Here is a 22,899-nt window from a genome sequence, read left to right on the forward strand (position 1 = left end):
AGGGGAGGGAAAATTACTAGCTAGGCAAGAGACAGTTATTGATTTGGGTGGTGGGAAAGGCGGTATACCAAACGAGAGTGACCAACACAATATCACTAAGGAAAAGAAAGACACAGAGAGGTACAGGCATTAAAGATAAATACTATTACATACATAATTCAGCATTATCAGTAATTACATTAATGTATGGGTGGATACATAGGTAGACAGGCAAGATGATCAGGTATGGGTAAACAAATGGGAAAATATCTATGACCATATATGAGTTTGACAGGTAGTATTTCTACATACATATTTATTTGTATGTGCTATAAAAATATATGTATGATAGCTGTTTCTTCCCATTTTGAGTTGTGCCACCATCAGCAAATTGAGATCCTAAGAGTTTTATTTCATCCATGTCATTAAGGTTGACTCTACTCTGAGGAGGCAGCACTTCCCTATTCCTATTTTGAGTGCCTTCTGACCTGAAGGGCTCATCTTCCGGCATTATATCACACAATGTTTCACTGCTATTCATAAGATTTTTACTGGCCAGTACTTAGAGAAGTGGATGGCCCCTTCCTTCTTCCAAGTCTGCGCTAGTCTGAAAGTTCTGCCAAAAACTGTCCACCATGAGTAAACCTGTTGGTATCTGAGACACCAGTTGGTATTTGAGACATAGCCTCCAGCCTCACAGCAACACACCACCAAAGTACGACAAGCTGAAAGACAAGTGGTGGTCTCAAAATGGGAAGAAACGGCTGCAAACATCCATTAATAATTGGAACATGGAATGTGTGAAGTATGAATCTAGGAAAACTGGAAGTTGTCAAAATGAAATGGAACACATAAAGGTCGGTATCCTAAGCATTAGAAAACTAAAGTGGAACTGGTTTTGGCCATTTTGAATCAGACAACCATATGATCTACTTTGCTGGGAATGACAGATTGAAGAGAAATGGCATGGCATTCATCGTCACAGAGAATGTTTCAAGATCTATCCTGAATTATAGTGCCATCAGTGATAGGATAATATTTATATGCCTACAAGGAAGACCAGTAAATACTACTGTTATTCAGATTTACATAACCACCACCAAAGATGACAAAATAGAAGATTTTTACCAACATCTGCAGTCTGAAATTGAGCGAACATGCAATCAAGGTGTACTAATTATTACTGATGATTGCAGTGCAAAAGTTGGAAACGAAAAAGAATCATCGGCAGCTGGAAAAAATGTGGCCTTGGTGATAGAAATGATGCCAGAGATTGCATGATAGAGTTTTGCAAGACCAATGACTTACTCATTGCAAATACATTTTTTCAACAACATAAATGGCAGCTAATACATGTGGACCTCATGAGATGGAATACACAGAAATCAGATCGACTATATCAGTAGAAAGAGGCAATGGAGAAGCTCAGTATCTTCGGCCAAAACAAGGCCAGGAGCTGACTGTGGAACAGACCATCAGTTGCTCATCTGCAAGTTCAAGATGATGCTGAAGCAAACTAAAGTCCACAAGAGCCAAAATATGATCTTCATTATATCCCACCTGAATTTAGAGAACATTTGAGGAATAGATTTGATACATTGAACTCCAATGACTGCAAACCAGAGGAATTGTGGGATGACATCAAGAACATCATGTTGTTGTTGTTACGTGCTGTCGAGTCAGACCCAACCCATAGTGACCCCTCCTTGGGTTTCCGAGGCAGTATCACTACGGAAGTAGATTGCCCCATCTTCCTTCCGAGGAGTGGCTGGTGGGTTTGAACCTCCAGCTTTCTGGTTAGCAGTCAAGTGCCTTAGCCACTATGCTACCAGAGCTCCCAAGGAAGTCATTAAAAAGACAGGAAAGGAAGAAAAGACTAAAGTGGATGTCAGAAGAGACTCTGAAACTTGCCCTTGAATGGAGAGTATCTAAAGCAGATGGAAGAAATGACAAAAACAAAAGAGCTGAACAGATTTAAAAGAGCAGCTCAAGAAGACAGAGCTAGTTACTGTAATGGAATGTGTAAAGACCTGGAGTTAGAAAACCAAAAGGAAAGAACCTGCTCAGCATTTCTCAAGCTGAAAGAACTGAAGAAAAAGTTCAAGCCTCCCGTTGGCAATATTGAAAGATTCTATGGGCAAAATATTGAAGGATGCAAGAAGCATCAAAAGAAGACAGAAGGAATACACTGTACCAAAGTCACTGTACCAAAAAGAATTGGTCAGTGTTCATCCACTTCAGGAGGTGGCATATGATCAAGAACCAATGGTATTAAAGAAAGAAGTTGAAGCATCACTGGCAAAAAACAAGGCTCCAGGAATTGATGAGATATCCATTGAGATGTTTCAATGAGTGAATGCTGTGCTGAAGGCATTTACTCGTCTATGCCAAGAAATTTGGAAGACAGCTATCTGGCCAACTGACTGGAAGTGATCCATATTTGTACCCATTCCAAAGAAAGGTGATCCCACAGAATGTGGAAATTATCAAACAACATTATTAATGTCACATGCAAGTAAAATCTTACTGAAGATAATTCAAAAACATTTGCAGCAGTATATTGACAGGTAACTTCCAGAAATACATGCAGATTTAGAAGAGGATGTGGAAGGAAGGATATCATTGCTGATGTCAGATGGATGTTGGCTAAAAGCAAAGAATACCAGAAAGATGCTTATTTGTGTTTCATTGACTCTGCAAAAGTATTCAGCTTTGTGGACCATAACATATGGGTAACACTGAAGAATGGGAATTCCAGAACACTTAATTGTGCTCATGAGGAACCTGTTCATAGACAAGGATGCTGTCGTTCAAACAGAACAAGGAGATACTGCATGGTTTAAAATCAGGGTTGTATCCTTTCACCATACTTACTCGGTCTGTATGCTGAGCAAATAATCTGAAAAGCTAGACTATATGAAGAAGAACATGCCATCAGGATTGGAGGAAGACTTATTAACAACCTGCAATATGAAAAAGACACAACCTTCCTTGCCAGAAGTAAAGATGACTTGAAGCACTTACTGATGAAGATCAAAGACTACAGTCTGCAGTATGAATTACACCTCAACATAAAGAAAGCTACAATTCTCATACTGGAACAATAAGCAGTAACATTATAAATGGAGAAAAGATTGAAGCTGTCAAAGATTTCAAATTACTTGTTTCCACAATCAGTACCAACAGAAGCAGCAGTCAAGAAATCAGACGACATATAGCACTGGGCCAATCTGCTGCAAAAAATCTCTTTAAAGTGCTGAAGAACTAAGATGTCTCTTTGAAGACTAAGGTACACCCAACCCAAGCCATGGTATTTTGAGTCACTTCATATGCATGTGAAAGCTGGACAATGAATAAGGAAGACCGAAAAAAAAGAGTTGATGCTTTTAAGTTGTGGTGTTGGCAAAGAATACTGAAAGTACCAAGGACTTCCAGAAGAATGAACAAATCTGTCCTAGAAGAAGTGCAGCCAGAATGCTTCTTGGAAGCAAGAATGGCCAGACTTCATCTCACCTACTTTGATCATGTCAGAAGGGACCATTCCCTGGAGAAGGATATCTTGGTTGGTAAAGTGGAGGGTTAGCAAGAAAAGGGAAGGCTCTCAACGAGATGGTTTGACACAGTGGCTGGAATGATACGCTCACATATGGCAGGGATTGTGAGGCTAGTGCAGGACCAGGCAGTGTTTCATTCTGTTATACATAGTGGCACTATGAGTCAGACCCAACAGCACCTAGCAACAACAGTAATATGTATAATAGAGGTAATGGGACAAAGTTATAATTACTTTGTAGCCATAACTAAAAACCTTGAGGAAGTAAATCACTGGGCCTTGGGCTTGGGATCATAGTTGTGGGGGACATCAAGTTCAATTAATGTAGCACGCAAAAATATTATTCTATATCCTACTTTGGTGAATAGCGACTAGAGTCTTAAAAGTCTATGAGTGGCCATATAAGATGCAACAGTAGGTCTATACTTGTCCAGAGCAAAGAAGAATTAAGAAAATCAAAGATGCATGGAAACAGTTAGTTCAAGGGACTAGTGGACCATAGGAACCTCAGCCTACATGACCCTGAGACCAGAAGAACTAGATGGTGCCCAGCTACCACTGGCAACCATTCAGAAAGGGATCAAAATTGGACTTCTGGGTAGAGTGGGGAAAAAATGTGAAACAAAACTCAAAATGGTAAAAAAAGACCAGGCTTGCAGGTCTGATAGATGCTGGTGAAACCCCTAAGACTATAGCCCCTAGTCACCCTTTGTGCCTGGAATTGAACTCACTCCTATGGCTTAATCTTCAGCCAAACAGTAGACCAGCCTATAAGGTGAATCAGGGAGGTACAGATTCCTTAGAACAGTCAACCACAGGAGATCAGAAGGCTGCAGGTAGAAATCTCAGAAGGCAGGAATGCATAGGAAAGAAGGACACAGGGAAAAGGTAACCACATTGGCAGAAGTGGGAAGAGATCTGTTATATTGTGGGGATTGCAGTCATTGTCATGAAACTAAATGTGTAAAAACTGTTGAATAGAAAAACAAATATGCTCTGTAAACTTTCACCCAAATCCCAATAGAAAGTTAAAAAAAAAAAGGTTGAGCAAGTGAAAAGGCAACCCTCAGAGTAGATTTTTATGAAAGGGCTTAATTCAGAAAATATAGAGCTCCTATAAGTCATGAAGAAAAAAACAATTCAGTTTAAAAAAAAGAAGAAGAAGAAAGAAAAATAAATAAATAAATGGTTCATATGCTTGAACAGGTACATTACAAAGTTCTCCAGATAACCCATAAACTTATGGAAAAGTGATCAACCTCACTAGTAATCAAGGAAATGCAAATTTAAACCACATTAAGATACCACGAGGACTACTGCTGGCACAGTTGTTAAGCACTTGGCTAATAACCAAAAGGTCAGTGGTTTGAAGCCATCAGCCGCTACAGAGAAACATGTGGCAATCTGCTTCTGTAAAGGTGACAGCCTTGGAAACCATGTCCTATAGTGTCACTATAAGTCAGAATCTATTCACTAGCAATGCATTTCTTTGGTTTGAGATACCACTACAGTGTTAAGTAGTCTGATAGTATTGTGGTAGCTAAAGTTGTGTCAACTTGACTGGGCCATGGTTCTGAGTGGCTTGGCAGCTGGATATAGTTATTCCCCATGATGATATTGTAATCACCTCCATGGTGGAATCTGCTGTGAGATGTTAATCAGTGGAAAGGGAGCTGCCTTTGGCATGTGGCCTGCTTCCAATATATATGGAGAAGCTTTGAGAAAGGTCTCTAGTTTCTGGTGTATATAGACCTTGCATGCGGCCGAGTCTTGGCCTGCCATGTTGCCTGCCCATCTTAGGATTGTGCCATTTTACCTGTTGATCAGTCTCAGCAGTCAGCAGCTGTGTGAGTCAGAAAAAGCCTCCAGCTCCACTGGGCCTAGAACAGGAGGCAGAGCTGAAGCCCAAGGTTGAGGAGTCTTCACCTAGCTTCTAGAGCCAGCACTTTGAATTCTGACTTCTAGCCTACAAAACTGTAAGAGAATAAATTCCAGTTTGTTAAAGCCATCCACTTGTGGTATGTCTGTTATAGAGGTACTAGAGAACTTACATAGTTGGTAAGAATAATGAAGCATCAAGAACTTTTATGTACTGTTGATGAGAGTTCAAATTGGTAGAGCTACTTTGGAAGATAGTTATCTGGTTAAAGATAAGAATTCTACTCTTAGATGTCCACCCAACAGATACATGGACCAGCAGGTACGTACAGCATTATCTGTAATAGCCCAAAACTGAAAATACAGATGATCTTTAAAGGTAGAAAAAGGATAAGGAAATTGTGATGTATTCATACAATGGATATTATACAGCAATGAAAATGAATAAAATTACAGTTACACTCACTGTAAATGAATCTCATAAACAAATGTTGAGTAAAAAAAACCCAAAAGAAGACGAATTATATGATTATATAAACTTCAAAAACAGGGAAAATAAAGTGTTTATGTATACGTAGGATGTTGTGGTGTTGTGTGCTGTGGAGTCAGACCAACTCACAGCGACCCCTCCTTGGGTTTCCGAGGCAGTATCACTACGGAAGTAGATTGCCCCATCTTCCTTCCGAGGAGTGGCTGGTGGGTTTGAACCGCCAGCCTTCTGGTTAGCAGTCAATTGCCTTAGGCACTATGCTACCAGAGCTTCCATATGTAGGATAGGATACCATAACTAAAAGCAAGGAAAGATTACCATAAAAGTAAGGATACCAGTTACCTTTGGGAGGAGAGGAGAATTCAAGATTGAGAGGAAGCGAGAGGGAGGCTTTTGGAGTATTAGCAGTATTCCTTTCTTGAACTGAGTCGTAAATATACAGCTATTCGCTTTATGATAATTCTGTGAAATACACTTTTTTCTATTTCTTCCTTTGAATTGGTACCTCAGGACTTAAAGTGAGTTTCTGACCATATGGATAATGTTCTGTGGACCATTTTCTAGGAAAGATGGTATGAGGTGACACCCTACAGAACCAAGGGATACATCTGTGGCTTGGAATTGTCCTTAAGCATAGCTCCAGATAGTCACATCAGCTAAAGTAGTTGGGAGATTTATGTGTTTTCCATCTCTTTCTTACCAGACATTGTCAAATTGTATATTAAGCACTCAAGTGTGCTTTGTTTTATTTCTTAGAAAACAACTCTTCATTTGTCATGTACACGAAGTATTTTATTATGTATAAAGTACTTGGTAACTGCTAAGCATTATATACAGTGTTTTCTAATTTTTGAACCATAAAGCCATTTTGTCATTATGAATTTTTACTTTTTTAGCCAGTTCCCTATTTCATCTACAGTTCCCTTCATGATCTAGACAAGTGCATTTGGGAATGCCTGCAATTGATTTTACCACCTGTCTATCCCACGTCTACTGCCTTTCTCCATTATTCTTGTGAAAGACAGCATCATTCTTCCATGCCAAAGGCTGAAAATGAAGAATGTTCTTAGATTTTTTTTCTTTTCTTGTAAAGCACTATATTCTGTATATCACTATGCTCTTTAATTTCTTCTTTCTAAATTATTACTTAAATTCATAATTTCTTCATTATCATTGCCACCTTCTTCTTTCAGACCTATTTGATCTTATGGGTCAATTACTTGGAAAGCATTTTATTTTCCATCTACTTCTTTCTGCAAGATAGAAAAAAAGAGGAGGAATAAAGTAAGCAAACATAGGCAAGATAATCCAGAGAGGTAAATGGAGAAATAATGTATTGACACAGCAACTAAATAACAAGTCATTTTCAAGAAAGAAAAAAGTGATGGCATGGGTTAAAGACATCTAAAAAAATAAAATCTGATAAAAGTTTGGCAGTGTAACCAAGTAAAGAAAGACAACAAAAAATTGGCATATTTAGGTCAAAGGAGTTTTTTCAGGTAAGAGAAAACTATTGTTGGAAGAGGATGAAAGGAGTATTCCTGGTGAGGTAGAACTGGGAGTATCATCCTTTGAGGAGGTAAGCAGGTAGGAGTCGCCTGACACTGAGAAAAGTGTAGAAATTGGATTGAGAAGGATAGAGAAGAGAGATCATTGCTTAAATGATCTCATTTATAAATTAGTAAAAGAAATCATTTGTTGTGAGTTGAAGTGGATGAAGAAAAACAAATCTAAGTTATTAGATTTTTAAAAAATAGGGCTCTTACAAAAATAGGGCTACTTTTAGGAGGCTAGTAGCTCTGGTGATGTAGTGCCTACGGCACTTGACTGCTAACCAGAAAGCTGGCAGTTCAAACCCACCAACCATTCCTCGGAAGGAAGGTTGGACAGTCTGCTTCCACAGTGATACCACCTTGGAAACCCAAGGAGGGGTTGCTATAAGTCGAATCAACTCGACGGCAGTGAGTTTGGTCTTTCTTATTTTTTTTTTAGGAGACTTAAAAAAAAAGAAAACCAAACCTAACTCAACTGCCATCAAGGAAGTTCCAACTCATAGCGACCCCTCCTTGGGTTTCTGAAGTGGTATCTCTATGGAAGTAGATTGCCCAGTCTTCCTTCTGAGGAGTGGCTGGTGGGTTTGAACCATCAGCCTTCTGGGTAGCAGACAAGTGCCTTAGGCACTACGCCACCAGAGGTCCTTTTAGGAGGCCAAAAGTCCAAATTCAGAGCACCAGCTCTAGGGGAAGGCTTTCTGTCTATGACACCTCTGAAGGAAGGTCCTTGTCTTTTCAGCTTCCACTTCCTCGTTCCTTAGCACCATGTGTCTTAGGAGCTATCTTGCCCTATTTCTACTGTCTAGCTTACATTTGTTCTCTTTTTCTATCTCAGAAGAGATGGAGTGAAATGTGATCTTAAAATCATATAAGTTTAAATGAATAATGGCAAAAACAAATGCTTGAGAATCTGAATTAGAGGAGGATCTTTTTTTCACCTAGAAACTAGCCACCCCTAGTGACTTTGTAAGATGTTGATTTAGCCTTTCTAACTGCTACATAAGGAGCTCTGGTGGTGCAGTGCCTAAGGCATTTACTGCTAACCAGAAGACTGACAGTTCAAACCCACCAGCCTCTCTGTGGAAAGATTTACCACCTTGGAAACCCAATGGGGGTCGCTATGAATCACTATCGACTTGATGGCAGTGGGTTTTGGTTTAACTACCTACATAAGACCAAAGTTTTAAAGAATGTCCAAGTGTGGAGGAGCTTTTTGAGCAGTCCAGAACCCCCACCAACTTTTCTATTACGCTAAACTTTGGTTTTATGAAGCAACCTATCAAGCTAGTTCTGTGCAATAGCTTTGTATTAAAGAGTACCATAAAAATATCCTTAACATACTCAAAGCAAATATACAAAAATTTTCACTTTTATTTTATCACATATTTTTAAAAATTGAAAAGAACAAAGCAACCTAGCTGCATTTAGGAAGGTGAATAACTTGTCATGAAATTAAATAACAGTTTTACAAGTCCCCAAAAGTTTGGGAAGTTTGAAGAACAAGCACTATCAACTGCTTATTCTGAGAAAATTGCATTTTGAAGAAATTTACTGTTTTTTATTTACTGTTCTTTAGTTAGTTATCTAGTACTGCTGCTATAACACAAATATCACAAGTGAGTGGTTTTAACAAACAGAAATTTATTTGCTCACAGTTTAGAAGTCTAAACCAAACCCATTGCCTTTGAGTCAATTCTGACTCGTAGCAACCCTGTAGGGCACAGTAGAACTACCCCATAGTGTTTCCAAGGCTGTAAATCTTTACAGAAGTAGACTGCCTCATCTTCTGCCACCAAATTTAAACTACCGACCATTTGGTTAACAGCTGGGTGCATAAAGTTCAAATTCAAGATGCCAGCTCTAGGGAAAGATTTCTTAGTCAGCTCTGGAGGAAGGTCTTTATCTCTTCAGCTTCTGCTTCCTGGTTCCTTGGAGATTGTCATGTGTCTTGACATCTATCTTACTCCATCTCTATTTGCTAGTTTGTATTTAATCTCTTCCTACATTTCAAGAAGCTCTGATGGCGTTAATGGGTAAGGCATTTGGATGCTAACCAGAAGGTCGGTGGTGCAAACCTACTAGCTGCTTAGCAGGAAGAAGATGAGGCAATCTATTTCTGTAAAGATTTACAGCTTTGGAAACCCAGTGGGGACCACTGTGAGTCAGAATTGACTCAATGGCTGTGGATTTGGGCTTTTTTAAGAAAAAAACCCAAAAGAGACACCTCAAGGCACCTCTCCTCTAATGCTGCCTCACTAACATAACAAAGACAACCCATTGCCAAATGGGATTATAACCACAGGCTAGAGGTTAGGATTTACAACACGTATTTTTGGAAGACAATTCAATCTATAACATTGGCATATTTTCTAGAGAAACGATTTTCATTATTTAAGAGCCTTGATCAATGAAACTATTACTGGTTTATACATGTGATTCAGTGTGTTGGTAAATGTTTACCAGAGAAGACTATAGTTTGAAAATATTAAATGCTAGAAGCCAAGTTTGTTAGATAGGCAACAACTCTAAAATTGGCAGTACCTCAGCCTTTCAGTGATTCTACTTTAAATAGCCATTTTACTGAATAATAAAGATTTCCTAAATAAAGAGAAGCATGTAGTCATGAGTAATTTGGAAATAGTAGTAATATGTGTCATTGACAATCTTAGAAAAAGGAAAGAGAGCTATCAGAAACCTGTCTTACCAGCTCTGTCTTCTTGTTTGTACCGTAGATGAGGACCGAACTTTATTTCCTATCATCTCAGAAGAATCGCCCCAGCCTCTTTGGAATGCCACTGATTGTTCCATGTACTGTGCATACCCGGAAGAAAGACCTGTATGATGCGGTTTGGATTCAAGTCTCTCGATTAGCCAGCCCACTCCCACCACAGGAAGCTAGTAACCATGCTCAGGATTGGTGAGTTCAGGGTAATCAACTTAGACCCTATGGTTTCCAAACTCTAAAAGGGTATTAATTTATGTGAATCTCTGTGATTCCAGTCAGCTTAATTACTCTGAAGAACCATCTAGAAAACAGACAGTTCAACCATTTGATTTGATATTTTGCATAGGAGAGAATATACAGCTTCCATTAGTCACCTAGACTTTCTAATGTCTAACAGTCCTCCCATTCTCTAATTTCTTGCCTGAGTCCTTCCTGTTAATGTTTCAGGTAATATCTTTGTCTTCTGTTATTGCAAAAGTAGGAAGTTTGATTTCATCAGGAAATTTGTATCATCATAGTGTTCTGCAATTTAGAATGGGAACAACAGTGTGCTATATCTATATCTGAAGATTCTCATTCTGTAACAGAGATTCACTTGGATTGTTCCATACTATGTCATTTTAACATGGAATAATTTTATAAGTCTGAGTAAAGAAAATGAACATCTTCTGTGTTCCTTCCATTCCCTCTACAGTGTTTTATTGGATTAAAACAAAACAAAACTCAACACCATCGAGTTGATTCCAATTCATAGCGACCCCCTTTGGGTTTCTGAGGTGGTAAATTTTTACAGAAGTAGATTGCCGGTCTTCCTTCCGCAGAGTGGCTGGTGGGTTTGAACCACCAAGTTTCTGGTTAGCAGTCAAATGTCTTAGGCACTATGCCACCAGAGCTTCTTTTCTGTTGGATTAGTAAATGTATTTACTTTGTATTATTGTTGGTATCAAGGAGTCCTGGTGGTGCAGTAGTTAAAGCATTCAGCCGCTAACCAGTAGGTCAACAGTTCAAACCCACCAGCTGCTCCATGGGAGAAACATGTGGCAGTCTGCTTCTGTAAAGATTTACGGTGATGGAAACTCTATGGGGGCACTTCTGTTTTGTCCTTTAGGGTCCTGTGAGTTGGAATCTAAGTTGGGATCTAATGGCTCATTTATATATATTTATATCCTTATTGGATTGCAGATTCTTTTCTTACTATCTTGGTGCAAGTGGGAGTTCTGTTTCTGGGTTAACTGAGTGAAGACTTTCTCTGCTGATGGATATTTGTTATGGTACAGGGTCTTTTGATGATTAGGATAAGGCTTAAAATTAATAAATGTTAAAGGAAGACTGCAAGCAATAGATATGCAATTTAGTTGGTAAATGTGTTGAATAAAAGTGACAGCTGAGCCAGATTAAATTTGAACTGAAAATCTGAGTGAATTAAAAGACTTCTTGATGAGGACTTATGAATTAAACGTGGAATATGAGGCAAAGAGGAGTTCAAGCTAGGTTTTCAGCCTGAGCAATTATTAGTGAATGGTGATGCCATTTAATGAAATTGGGAAGATTGAAGAAGAAGCAGGTTTTGACAGGAAATGACAGGAATCAAGTTAAATTCAACATGTCTATAATATATCCAAGTGGGAAATACACTTGAGTGTTCTTTGCTGAAGATATAAACATAGTTGCCATCAACAAATAGTTGATATTTAAAACCATGAGACCAGATGATGTCACTTAGAGAATAAGAGTAAGACAGAGAAGGTACTTGAGATCTAATTCCTGTGGCATGCCAATATTTCGAGGTTGAGAAGAAGAGGAGGCAAAATGAGACTGAGAAGAAAAGGATTAGCCTGTGATGTAAAAACAAAAACAGGAGTGAGTAGTGTTCCAGAAAGCTAAGTAAAAGAAGTATTTCAAGAAAGGAGTGATCAGCTATTTCATGCACTATTGAGAAATTGAGGAGGAGGTCTGGTGGCATAGTGCCTAGGGCACTTGACTGCTAACCAGAAGTCTGGCAGTTCAAACCACCAGGCACTCCTCAGGAGGAAGGTTGGGCAATCTACTTCCGTAGTGATACTGCCTCGGAAACCCAAGGTGGGGTCGCTATGAGTCAGGGCCAACTCAACAACACATAACAAAAACAACAACAACATTGAGAGATTGAATAAGAAAAAGACTAGGCATTAACTACTGTTGTTGTTGTTATGTGCTACTAGATTCTATAAAATGGTAGTCTTCAGTGACCTTTGCAAAGCTGTTGTAGTGGAATGATGTAGATGAAGGATGAAGTGGTTTAAAGAGAGAACGGTCCTACAGACATTAAAAAGATAGTAAGAGCTTATCTTTCAGAGATACACACTGAAATATTTATGGATGGAATGATGTATCCGTGAATTCCTTCAAGACAGCCAAATGGGGAGTTTGAAGCAAGATTGTGACATAAGCAGCTACCTGACCCACCACAAAATATTTATATATAATTCTGCCAGTTTCTGCAAAGAACACTCAGGTGTATTTCCCACTTGGATATATTATAGACATGTTGAATTTAACTTGATTCCTGTCATCTCCTGCTAAAACCTACTTCTGCTCCAATCTTCCTGATTACATATATATGTATATAACTGTAGAAACTGGCATCACCAACCAAGTCAGAACTCTGGGAACCAGAAAAAGTAGAAAAGCTTTGGTTTTCTACTCACCTGTACCCCATCCCCTCTTAATCTCAGTGTGGCTGTTGTAAAATGGCATTAACCCACACTCCCAGAGAGGGAGCCTGGCCTCTGTTTCTAGATAAGAAATATCTAGAATAGGCAAATGCATAGGAACACAAATTTATTAGTGGTTACCAAGGGCTGGCAGGGAGGGGGAAGTGGGAGTTACAGTTGAAGGGTATTGACTTTCTGTTTGGAGTAATGAAAACTTTTGATAGTGGTAATGGTTGCACCACGTGGTAAATATAATTAGTGTCAAAGAATTGTACACTTAAAACTTGTTAAAATGACAAGTTTTTTGTTATGTATATTTACCACAATAAAATTTTTAAAAAGCAAATAACCTAGTAGGAGTAGGTAAGGATATAGATGAAATAATGGTCAAGAGTTGATGATGATTATAGTTGAGTAATGAATACATAGGAGCTCTGGTAGCGTAGTGTCTAAGGCACTTGACTGCTAACCAGAAGGCTGATGGTTCAAACCCATCAGCCACTCCTCGGAAGGAAGATGGGGTAGTCTACTTCCGTAGTGATACTGCCTCGGAAACCCAAGGAGGGGTCGCTATGAGTCGGGTTCGACTCGATGGCACATAACAACAATGAATACATAGGAGTTCATTGTACAGTTCTCTATTTTATGAATGTTTATATCAGTAATTCTGAAAATTTTAAATGGACAAATTTCAAGAATTAGGGGTCTATACAAAAGAGTGATTATTTTGAGGGATAAGAGGAAGGAGGAAACTAAGGATTTGAGGGTAGTGATTGGAGATTTCAGTTAAGTCAGAGAATTCTTACAGAAGTGATACTAGTGTAAGTGGTCTAAAAAGGTAGGACATGGTGGTTACAAAGTGAGATTCTTAGAATTGAGATTTTGGAGGTAGTAAAGTTTGTATTGACAAAGTCTACAATATGATCCTTGGAAAGGGTGGCATAGATGGAGTAGAGGAAATTATTGTTGAAGATAAAGGGTCTGATGTATTAGTGAATTAATTACATTCGTGCTGAGGTCAACAAGAATAACAGGAGAAGTGATAAAAAGAAAAACAGTTAGCCAGGTGCTAAAAATCTTTAGTGAATAAGGAAGAATACCAGATTCCACTAAAGAGGGATAGCAAATGTTGTATTTAATAGCACATGCTACAAAGAAGTCGAAGTTTTTTTAAAATGAAGGAAGTGAAAATCATCTTGATATGCCAAAGAGAAGAGTAAGAAAGAGACCCATATCACCTCCGGGTTCTAGGATGTATGAGAATAAATACCACATAAGATTGTGAGGATGGAGCAAGACCAGGCAGTGTTTTGTTCTGTTGTACTTCGTGTAACTATGAGTCAGAACTGACGCAACGGCACCTAACAACAAAGAGACTAAGAGGGAGGTGAAGCCAGGCTTAAGTTTAGAGCAGAAAGGCAAAGGAAATGTTCAGAAGAGAAGTACCATGTAGTTCCCTGAAGGAGTGCTACCTACTCATTTTGTCCCTTTACTTTTCTTTTGATTCTTCTTCACTTATCATTGACTGGTTTGGACATGATATGTATGTATGGGCTATCAATATCTATTTAATCTATTAGTTACTTGCACAGGAAGATGGGAACTCCTCCTGTGTTTCAGTATGACTCTTTTGTTCTTATCATGGTTTCAGTACTTTTAGCAACCATATAATTGACACTACCGAGTGCCAAATGAGCAGTGAAGTATATTGGTCTTACATCATATTCCTTGTATTGGTTCTGTAGGAACAAGGATGAATTTAAAAAAAAAAAAAAAGTTGGGGAAATTGTTAAATTGTTGTCAGCATTATCTTGACAGTTATTGGCAGTTAAAGGAAGTTACTCCCAGAATAGTTTTGAGTAGTTAAAGCATGGGGAAATGGGTTTCCTAGCAAGTACCACATCAGAGATTCTAATTAAGGAAGGCTTCTGTGTATACAAACTCACTGCCCTCAAGTCAAATCCAACTCATAGCAAGTTGAGGCAATATCATTATGGAAGTAGATTGCCCAGTCTTCCTTCCAAGGAGAGGCTGAAGGGTTTGAACCGCCAGCCTTCTGGTTAGCAGTCAAATGCCTTAGGCTCTGGTGGCGTAGTGCCTAAGGCATCTGACTGCTAACCAGAGGGCTGGCGGTTCAAACCCACCAGCCACTCCTCGGAAGGAAGATTGGGCAATCTACTTCCGTAATGATACCATCTCAGAAACCCAAGGAGGGGTCGCTATGCGTCGGATCCGACTCAATGGCAGTGAGTTTGATTTGTTTGTTTGGTCTATATATACAGTTAGCCAGCTGCTCAGAGAACCATTATGACCTTTCAGCCTTCTGTGGTATGTCAGTGTTTTTGTCATAGAAGTCTCATTATTTTAGTTTAATGTGAATTAAATCTCATGATATCATAAGGGCTGAAAGATAATTGATGTGTGATTGCATGCTTGGCTTATCTTGTAAACTTTGTATGGACCACATGGACTCATTTAGGGGCATCTGGCAGCCAAGTATGTACCCCCCTGTGATACAACGTAAGAGTCCAGAGTGTGATTGGTACAGAGCCACAGCTAATGGATTAGGATAAGCCACATTCAACAGTCAGCCTGAGTTTACCATTATGATAAATACCCCTTCCTAGGGTTATTTAAAGGGAAGATGAAAAGGAGTTGGACCCTGGGATTGTGTGTCAACTTGGCTGGGCCTTGGTTTTGAGTGGTTAGGCAGCTGGATGTAGTTAGTTATTCCCCATGATGAGACTGTAATCATCTCCATGGAGGGATTTTACCTGAGCAGTTAAGTGCTTCCCTTCAGGGTGTACCTGCTTCCCACATGTAAGGAGAGGCTTTGAGAAAGTACGCTAGCTTTTTGGCACATCTGGATCCTGCATTTGACTGAGTCTTCATCTCAGTGGCCTGCCATATTCCCTGCAAACCTTGGGTTTGTCACCCTCAGCAGCCAGCAGCTGCCTGAGTTAGGAGACACCTCTAGCTCCAGTGGGCCTGGAATGAGAGGCAGAGCTGAAACCCAAAGTTGAGGAGCTTTCACCTGTCCCTTAGAGCTGGAACTCTGGGTTTGGACTTCTAGCTGCTTAAACTGTAACAGAATAAATTCCTATTTGTTAAAGCCACACGCTTGTGGTATGTCTATTATAGCAGCACTAGAGAATCAAGATAGACCTGAAGCTTACACTATTTGGTGTGTGTTCTCTTCTGTTTCAGTGATGACAGTATGGGCTACCAATATCCTTTCACTCTACGAGTTGTGCAAAAAGATGGGAACTCCTGTGCTTGGTGTCCATGGTATAGGTAAAGTAACCTTTCTGCAAGAGGAAAATTGTATGGAATTACAGCTTCAGATAAAGTACCTTTTTAATAAGCTTTCCAGGTTTGATACTAACAAAGAGTGAGAAACTTGACATAAACTTAGTAATTGTTCATTCTTCTCTTCCTTGTGAGGGCAATAGCTAGAGTTTGCTTTAGAGACTTACCTGGTTTTATGAACCCTACAGTTCATACCAAGTCATTGTTAATGATCAATTGTTAATACTCTATATTTTTAGCACCTTAAAAATTAATCAGTTTGGCAATTCTGAGCCCAATAGAGTAGTCTACTTACTAGACCTTGCTAGAAGTCTGTTCTAGCGAATAAAATGCCTGACAATACTAAACTCAGCCTTTAAAGAAATGTAATAAAAGACTTTCAAACTGAGTCTAAAATATCCATTGGAACCATGGCTTTGTCATGGTTTTCATCCATCCCCGTCAGCCTCATATTAAACCAAAACCAAACGCACTGCCGTCGAGTTGACTCGACTCATAGTGACCCCTCCTTGGGTTTCCAAGGCAGTATCTCTCCGGAAGTGGATTGCCCAGTTTTCCTTCCGAGGAGTGGTTGGTGGGTTTGAACTGCCAACCTTCTGGTTAGCAGTCAAATGCCTTAGGTACTACACCACCAGAGCTCTCAGCCTCATATTATATGCTTTTATTTAACATGCCATTTTTCAAACAAGGAAATAATTGTTGATGATACCAGATAAATTAGAGCATTAAATAACTGAATTTAGGATTTCTTTAGAGCTTTATTATCTCAGACATCTAATTTCCATATCATTTGTTTGCCATAAAGCTCTCACATCTTTATATGATTAACAAATGGCTACCAAGTGCTTTGAAAAACCAGACTTGAGAAATGATAAGCATGATTCCCTGAAGTATTACTAATTATTAATATTTCTGTATTTATCAGACTCCGAAGCTAGAAGCCCACTGTGAAGCCCAGAAAAGTAAAAGCATAGCAAAGGAGCATATTTCTGATAAAGAAAATTTAGAATCTTTCATAATCATTTCTTATTCAGTAGATCTTTTTTCCCTTTAGATTTTGCAGAGGCTGTAAAATTGATTGTGGGGAAGATAGAGCTTTCATTGGAAATGCCTACATTGCCGTGGATTGGGACCCCACAGCCCTTCACCTCCGCTATCAGACATCACAGGAAAGAGTAAGTACTCAGAGGCACCATAAAATGGTGGGTTTTATATGTGAAATTTATCCCAGCTTAAATGTATCATGCTATTTCTGTTTTCAACAATTGAAATATACCCAGAAAAATGTGCATTGGCACTCTCTATGGCACTTAACAGATTGACATGATTGTTTGGGTTTTTCCGTTTTCCCACTATTAGAGGTAATTCTATTGGGGCATTTAAATAAAATAAATCTAGAAACAAAATTCTGGGTGTAATTAAGGCGTTCTGTTCTCTGACCATGGCATATCAAGCAAGAAATCTCTCTCTGCTGTTTACTAAATATCAACGAAGCTACAGCATTTAGTGACCATAGCTACTTAGTTCTAAAGCATCCCAGTGCTATAGCCACTACCCTTGAGGGGTATAGTGATCAGAGAAGTTGGAAAAAGGACTGAAATATTTCAAGACTGGACATCAAAGAGTAGGTCTCAATGGCTGTTCTTTAAACTTGTCATTTCTCTACTGCCATTTTCTAACCAGAACAACTTTTAAAATTTGAAAATGTTACTTCAAAAAGAATAGTAATTCTACACTAAAAATGTTTGCCTCAGGCAGTTTTTAGTCAACCAAATATTGATTGATGGTGTATCTTTTGGACCAAAATATGAAGAATCTGGTGGAATAGTAAATGCAGCCAAATCAAAGAAATTTCTTAAGTCACATGAGGAGTTGTAGTGGTTTTTGCATTTTATGCCACTTGATTATTGCAAATTACCTTCACTGTTCTGAAAGCATGCCCTTTAGATAAGTTAGTGATGGTAATTGACTCTTCTGTCTTTTTGTGCTATTAAGGAGTGAGGAAACTACCAATTTCCCTGCCTTAACTGCTCAAAGCTATGAGCTAGGCATCATTCTGGGAGTAACTTCCTCTAACTGCAAACAGTTGTGCCAAGATATCTTTGTCAGTTTCCCACTTTAATGTGTAATATATTATTATTATTTTATCCTTGTCCCAACAAGAAGCAATGAGAAGAATATGACTCTGAATTGTCTTAAGATCCCTATATATGCCCCACTCACCCTGAGGCTCCTGGCAGCTCACTAGAGAATATTAAAGAATGAGTTTAATTGTGAATAGTTGCCAAATGAAAGATCCGTTGGGCTAAAGTTAAAGGGAAGTGGAGAGAAGTTGACATTGCAGCAGATCATGCTCACTATGGGAAGGTAATTCAGAAACCTCAGCTATTCCTCCTTTGGGAAGAGGAGACGTTTTACCAACTGATAGAAAAATTCCTAAACCTTGAGCAGTGTAAAATCTGATAAGACATTACTCTGATAAGACACTCCTATCAGATATGAAAAATTATTTGTCTCTATAAAACTCCCTTTTTAACTACACAGTACTAAAGATAATGTAGAATACATAAAAAATCCACATAACGTGGATGAACTTGGAGGACAATATGCTGAGGGAAGTAAGTCAATCACAGAAGAACAGATTTTGTATTAGTTCACTATTGTAAAAGCAAGGAAGGCTTATATATGGATGGAAACTTTTTTTGTTGCTTCTTAGGGATGGGAGGGAAAATTAAGAGCGAGAGAGAGAGAAACCAGATTAGTGATTACCAGGGTAGGAGGGAGGGGAAAAGGAGAAGCTTTTGTTTGTGGGGCATTGAGTTTATGCTAATGGTGGTGGAAATTTTGGAAAAGGATAGCAATAATTGTGGCACAATAAGAAAAATGTCATCAGTCCCCCTGAGATGTAAATGTGGAACTTTTTATTTTTATGTTGCTAAATATCTTGGTGTGTATGTTTTCACCACAATAAAAGTTTGGGGGAGGGGAACTCTTTGCCTTTTTAACAAGCCCTGTGTGCAGTGTGAAACACTCTGGAAGGACATCCTGCTTTTAGGAAGAAGGGACTACGTGACTGGGTAAATCTTGACCTATTTCCAGTTTCAGTGATGCACTTAGGATACCATGGAAACCAAGCACTATTGAGATATCCTGCCTTGCCACATGCATTGGGGCCACGTGACTAATCTGTTCTCTTCCTACATATGACTTCTACATGTGCTTGGCTAGTCACGTAGACAAAGGAGACACGCTATGATTAAAATTAAAATTATTGCTCATATGTTCTGTCCGTTATTCCAGGGATTTCCCTTCTAGAAATTTATCCTAGAAAATGCTTTGTCATATGCAGAGAAATATTCATCATAACATTTTTTAAGATAGTGAAAAATTTAAAACAATTTATATTTGTCCTATATTAGAGATATGGTTAAATAAAGCATGTTATATCCATTTGATGAAATATTATAATCATTAAAAATGCTAGTGTTTTTACTAACATTTGGGAAGGTCATCATGGTGTTACAGTTTTTTAAAAAGCAAGACACAAAATTCCATATACAGTCATGTCACATAACAATTCAGACAGCATCCTACCACATATACATTTGTGGTCCCCTTAGCATTGTGCCTAAGGCATTTGACTGCTAACCAGAAGACTAGCAGTTCAAACCCACCAGCCACTCCTTGGAAGGAAGGTTGGGCAATCTACTTCCGTAGTGATACTGCCTCGGAAACCCAAGGACAGGTCGTTATGAGTTATGAGTCAGGTGTGACTTGAGGGCACATAACAACAACAATAGCTTCCTACACATAACACATGTATCTCTCTCTTATCTCTTGTATACAAAGCAATTGTACTACCATACCTATAATGGTACAGTACATGTTGTTGTTGTTGTTGTGTGCCATGGAGTCCGACTCATAGCCACCCCTCCTTGGGTTTCCGAGGTGTCACTATGGAGACAGATTGCCCCATCTTCCTTCTGAGGAGTGGCTGGTAGGTTTGAACCACCAGCCTTCTGGTTAGCAGTCAAGTGCCATAGGCACTATGCTTCCAGAGCTCCTTGATGGTACAGTACATATATAGCCTATAGTACATATGCCTTGATAATCATAATAAACACCTATCTTATTGGCTTATGTATGTATTGTACTGTACTTTCTATATAAAAAGTTTACTGTATGACAGTGTATGCTTCAACTTATAGGCAGCAGCGTCCACTCTCATGTATGTGCATCTCTTGAATGTTGTAGCATTGTATCTGTTTAATTTTCTTTCAAAAATATTACTGTGAAGTGCGTCGTGCCTCCCAAACTCAGCAAAATCAGTGCTAGTGATAGCAGCAGCAACAGGTAAAGGAGAAGTATAAATCTGGAAATGAAAGAAAAGGTCATTAAACAACAGGAAGATAGAAAACCAGTGAATGCTATTGCTCACAGTTTAGGCATGCTGCACTCGACAATCACTGTGGTCCTCAAAACACAAAAAATCATCCGGGCCGTTAAAGAGATCAGCTCCATTAAAAGCTACGAGGCTAGCAAAAATGTAAGAGAGACCTATGTCACATATGGAGAAATTGCTGATGACATGGATTGAGGACTGAAAACAAAAGTAAACCCTTCTCAGTATGGTGATGATCACTGCTACGGCACGAAACTTGTTTGAGATGCTTAAAAAAAGCAGAACCAGACTACAATACAGTGTTTGCACAAAGTCCAAATCACATAAAGTCGTATTTCACTGGATATATCGTGGACTTTAAGCAATGCATGACTGTACTGAAAACATCAATTAAAAAAAAAAAAAGAAAAAAGCATTTAGAAATAGGATAGAAGAAAATATGCCAGTGTTTTAACAATAGTTACCTCTATATTGAGAATATAAAGGACTTCTCTGCTTTTTTACCCTTTCTGTGCTTTCCAGATTGTTTGCATGAGTGCTTCATTTGGTGAGCACGGAAAAAAGCAAAAAAAAAAAAAAAAAGCTAGAAAACAATTACTCTTGTTCTTTGTATTTATCCTCTGTTTGGGCCTGCCATTTCTCAACAGAAAATTGAACTAGATAATTTCTTAGCTCTCTCTCTCTCTCTTTTTAATAGTCTTATAATGTGAGAAAGCTATTACTTTATTCTCTGTGTTTTGTGTAAAGAATGAGCTCTTAAAACAACACGGAGGAAAAAGAAGGAGGGTCTCTATAAACAATTTAGACTATCTGAATAGTAGTAGAGGAACTGGAGATGGATCCCAAGAGGTAAAAGGAATCTTTATCATTTAGGGAAATTTTATCAATAAATAGAAATTACTGTTAGTCTACAAGTATGGTTTTTTTTTTTTTTCTTTTATCAGTTTTCTTTCTTCCTTGTCTCCACCTAGCTCTATAGCCTGTGTCCACAGAAAATATAATCAATAAAGTCAACATTTTTTACTAGCTTACTGTAATTTGCTTGGCCAATAAAGCATGCCTGCGAGAGATAACTGATTTAATGTTTAACTGGCTATGAGAAAAGAGATACTGCTTTATTTGATAACACCTCTATTTTAAAAGGAGCTACTCATTCCAGTGCCTGTGATACATCATGTTTTCTTTTGAAGCATGTCAGGTTTTCCCTCGGGTGACCATCTCATAGAAAAATGACAGTGAGTGTTTTGTTATTAAAGAATTTATGCTTAGAAAAGAAAGAACATCAGTGACCTATGTCAACCAGGTTCCTTTTCTTTAAAATAAAACAATTTCCTCTAAATTCCCCTTTTTAAAGAAATTCTTCAGAATGGATGGTGATAAACTGCTAAAACCTTAATTGCATGATCAACCCTAACCTTGGTAGTTTATAGAGGCATTTGACAGCCAGTGACTCAGCCATCCTCTCATCTAGGGAAAAAGTCTCAGCTGAAAAGTCTGTTCCAAACTGAATGTCCTGAACTATGCCAATGTGTAATCTAGGCAGCCCAGTGTTCCCATGATGAGTTTCAGAAAGGGAAGAATGGGGGAAATTGCCTCAAGCAAAGAGAACCAGAGCACCTCTGGAAAGGAGGCACATGAGGACAGGCAGGCAGTGTGTGACCTTTGCCAGAAAGAGGCAGTCATTGTTGGACTTACAGTCCAGGCTCCACCTGAGATGAAACACCCCCGCACGAAGTCTCCTGGTAGCGTTCATAGTCCTGATCCTGTTTCCCCGACCTTCCCATACATTAGAGAAATCAAACAGAAGAGTCCCAACTTCCTGGTTCTTGCCTGCTTGTTAAGTGGCAGCCAGGAATGGGAGAGGGAAATTTCTTCCCTTTTTTGTTATATTCTAGGTGCCTCCTCCCCTCCCTGTTCCCACTCCACTACCCCCAACAACACATCCTACACTCCTGCCCTATTGTGCTGTCGTCTCTCCTTTTTATGCTTACCTCCTCTTGTCCCAAAGCCTAGCATGCTAGTTAACAAGACCCCCAAGTTTTGTGCCAGTATTAGGGGGCTTAACAAAAGCAGCATGCTCTCTGTTAGCTTGCTACTCCTTTTACTGTCATCTTAGATTAAAAAATTAGTCCCATGAGGCAGGAGAGGTATTCTATGTTACATTGCATCAGTGTGCAAATGAATTGTCCTCTGGGGTTGAATGCTCTGGTGTGTTTTATTCTCCTGGTGAGCTTTTCTCTACCCTTTCTTATTTAATCCAGATGTGGCATCTGTGTTTCAGTAATATTATTTCTCCTAGCCTCTGTAGCCCTCTCAG

At 38.9% G+C, this 22,899-nt stretch overlaps 1 protein-coding gene across 1 annotated transcript in view; it reads left to right on the forward strand.

The window, feature by feature from the left end:
- The window catches only part of USP32 (ubiquitin specific peptidase 32), a 237,571-nt gene that overhangs the window by 207,539 nt on the left and 7,133 nt on the right, over nucleotides 1–22,899 (forward strand). Inside the window, exons 28-30 of the mRNA XM_042781920.1 lie at nucleotides 10,186–10,370; nucleotides 16,079–16,165; nucleotides 17,235–17,355. Of these exons, the coding sequence (XP_042637854.1) occupies nucleotides 10,186–10,370; nucleotides 16,079–16,165; nucleotides 17,235–17,355 (393 nt within the window). The remainder of the gene's footprint in view (nucleotides 1–10,185; nucleotides 10,371–16,078; nucleotides 16,166–17,234; nucleotides 17,356–22,899) is intronic.

This window comes from Orycteropus afer, unplaced genomic scaffold (assembly GCF_000298275.1).
Source record: "Orycteropus afer afer isolate SDZICR_OR568_19922 unplaced genomic scaffold, OryAfe1.0 scaffold00196, whole genome shotgun sequence".
NCBI classification, from domain to species: Eukaryota; Metazoa; Chordata; class Mammalia; order Tubulidentata; family Orycteropodidae; genus Orycteropus; species Orycteropus afer.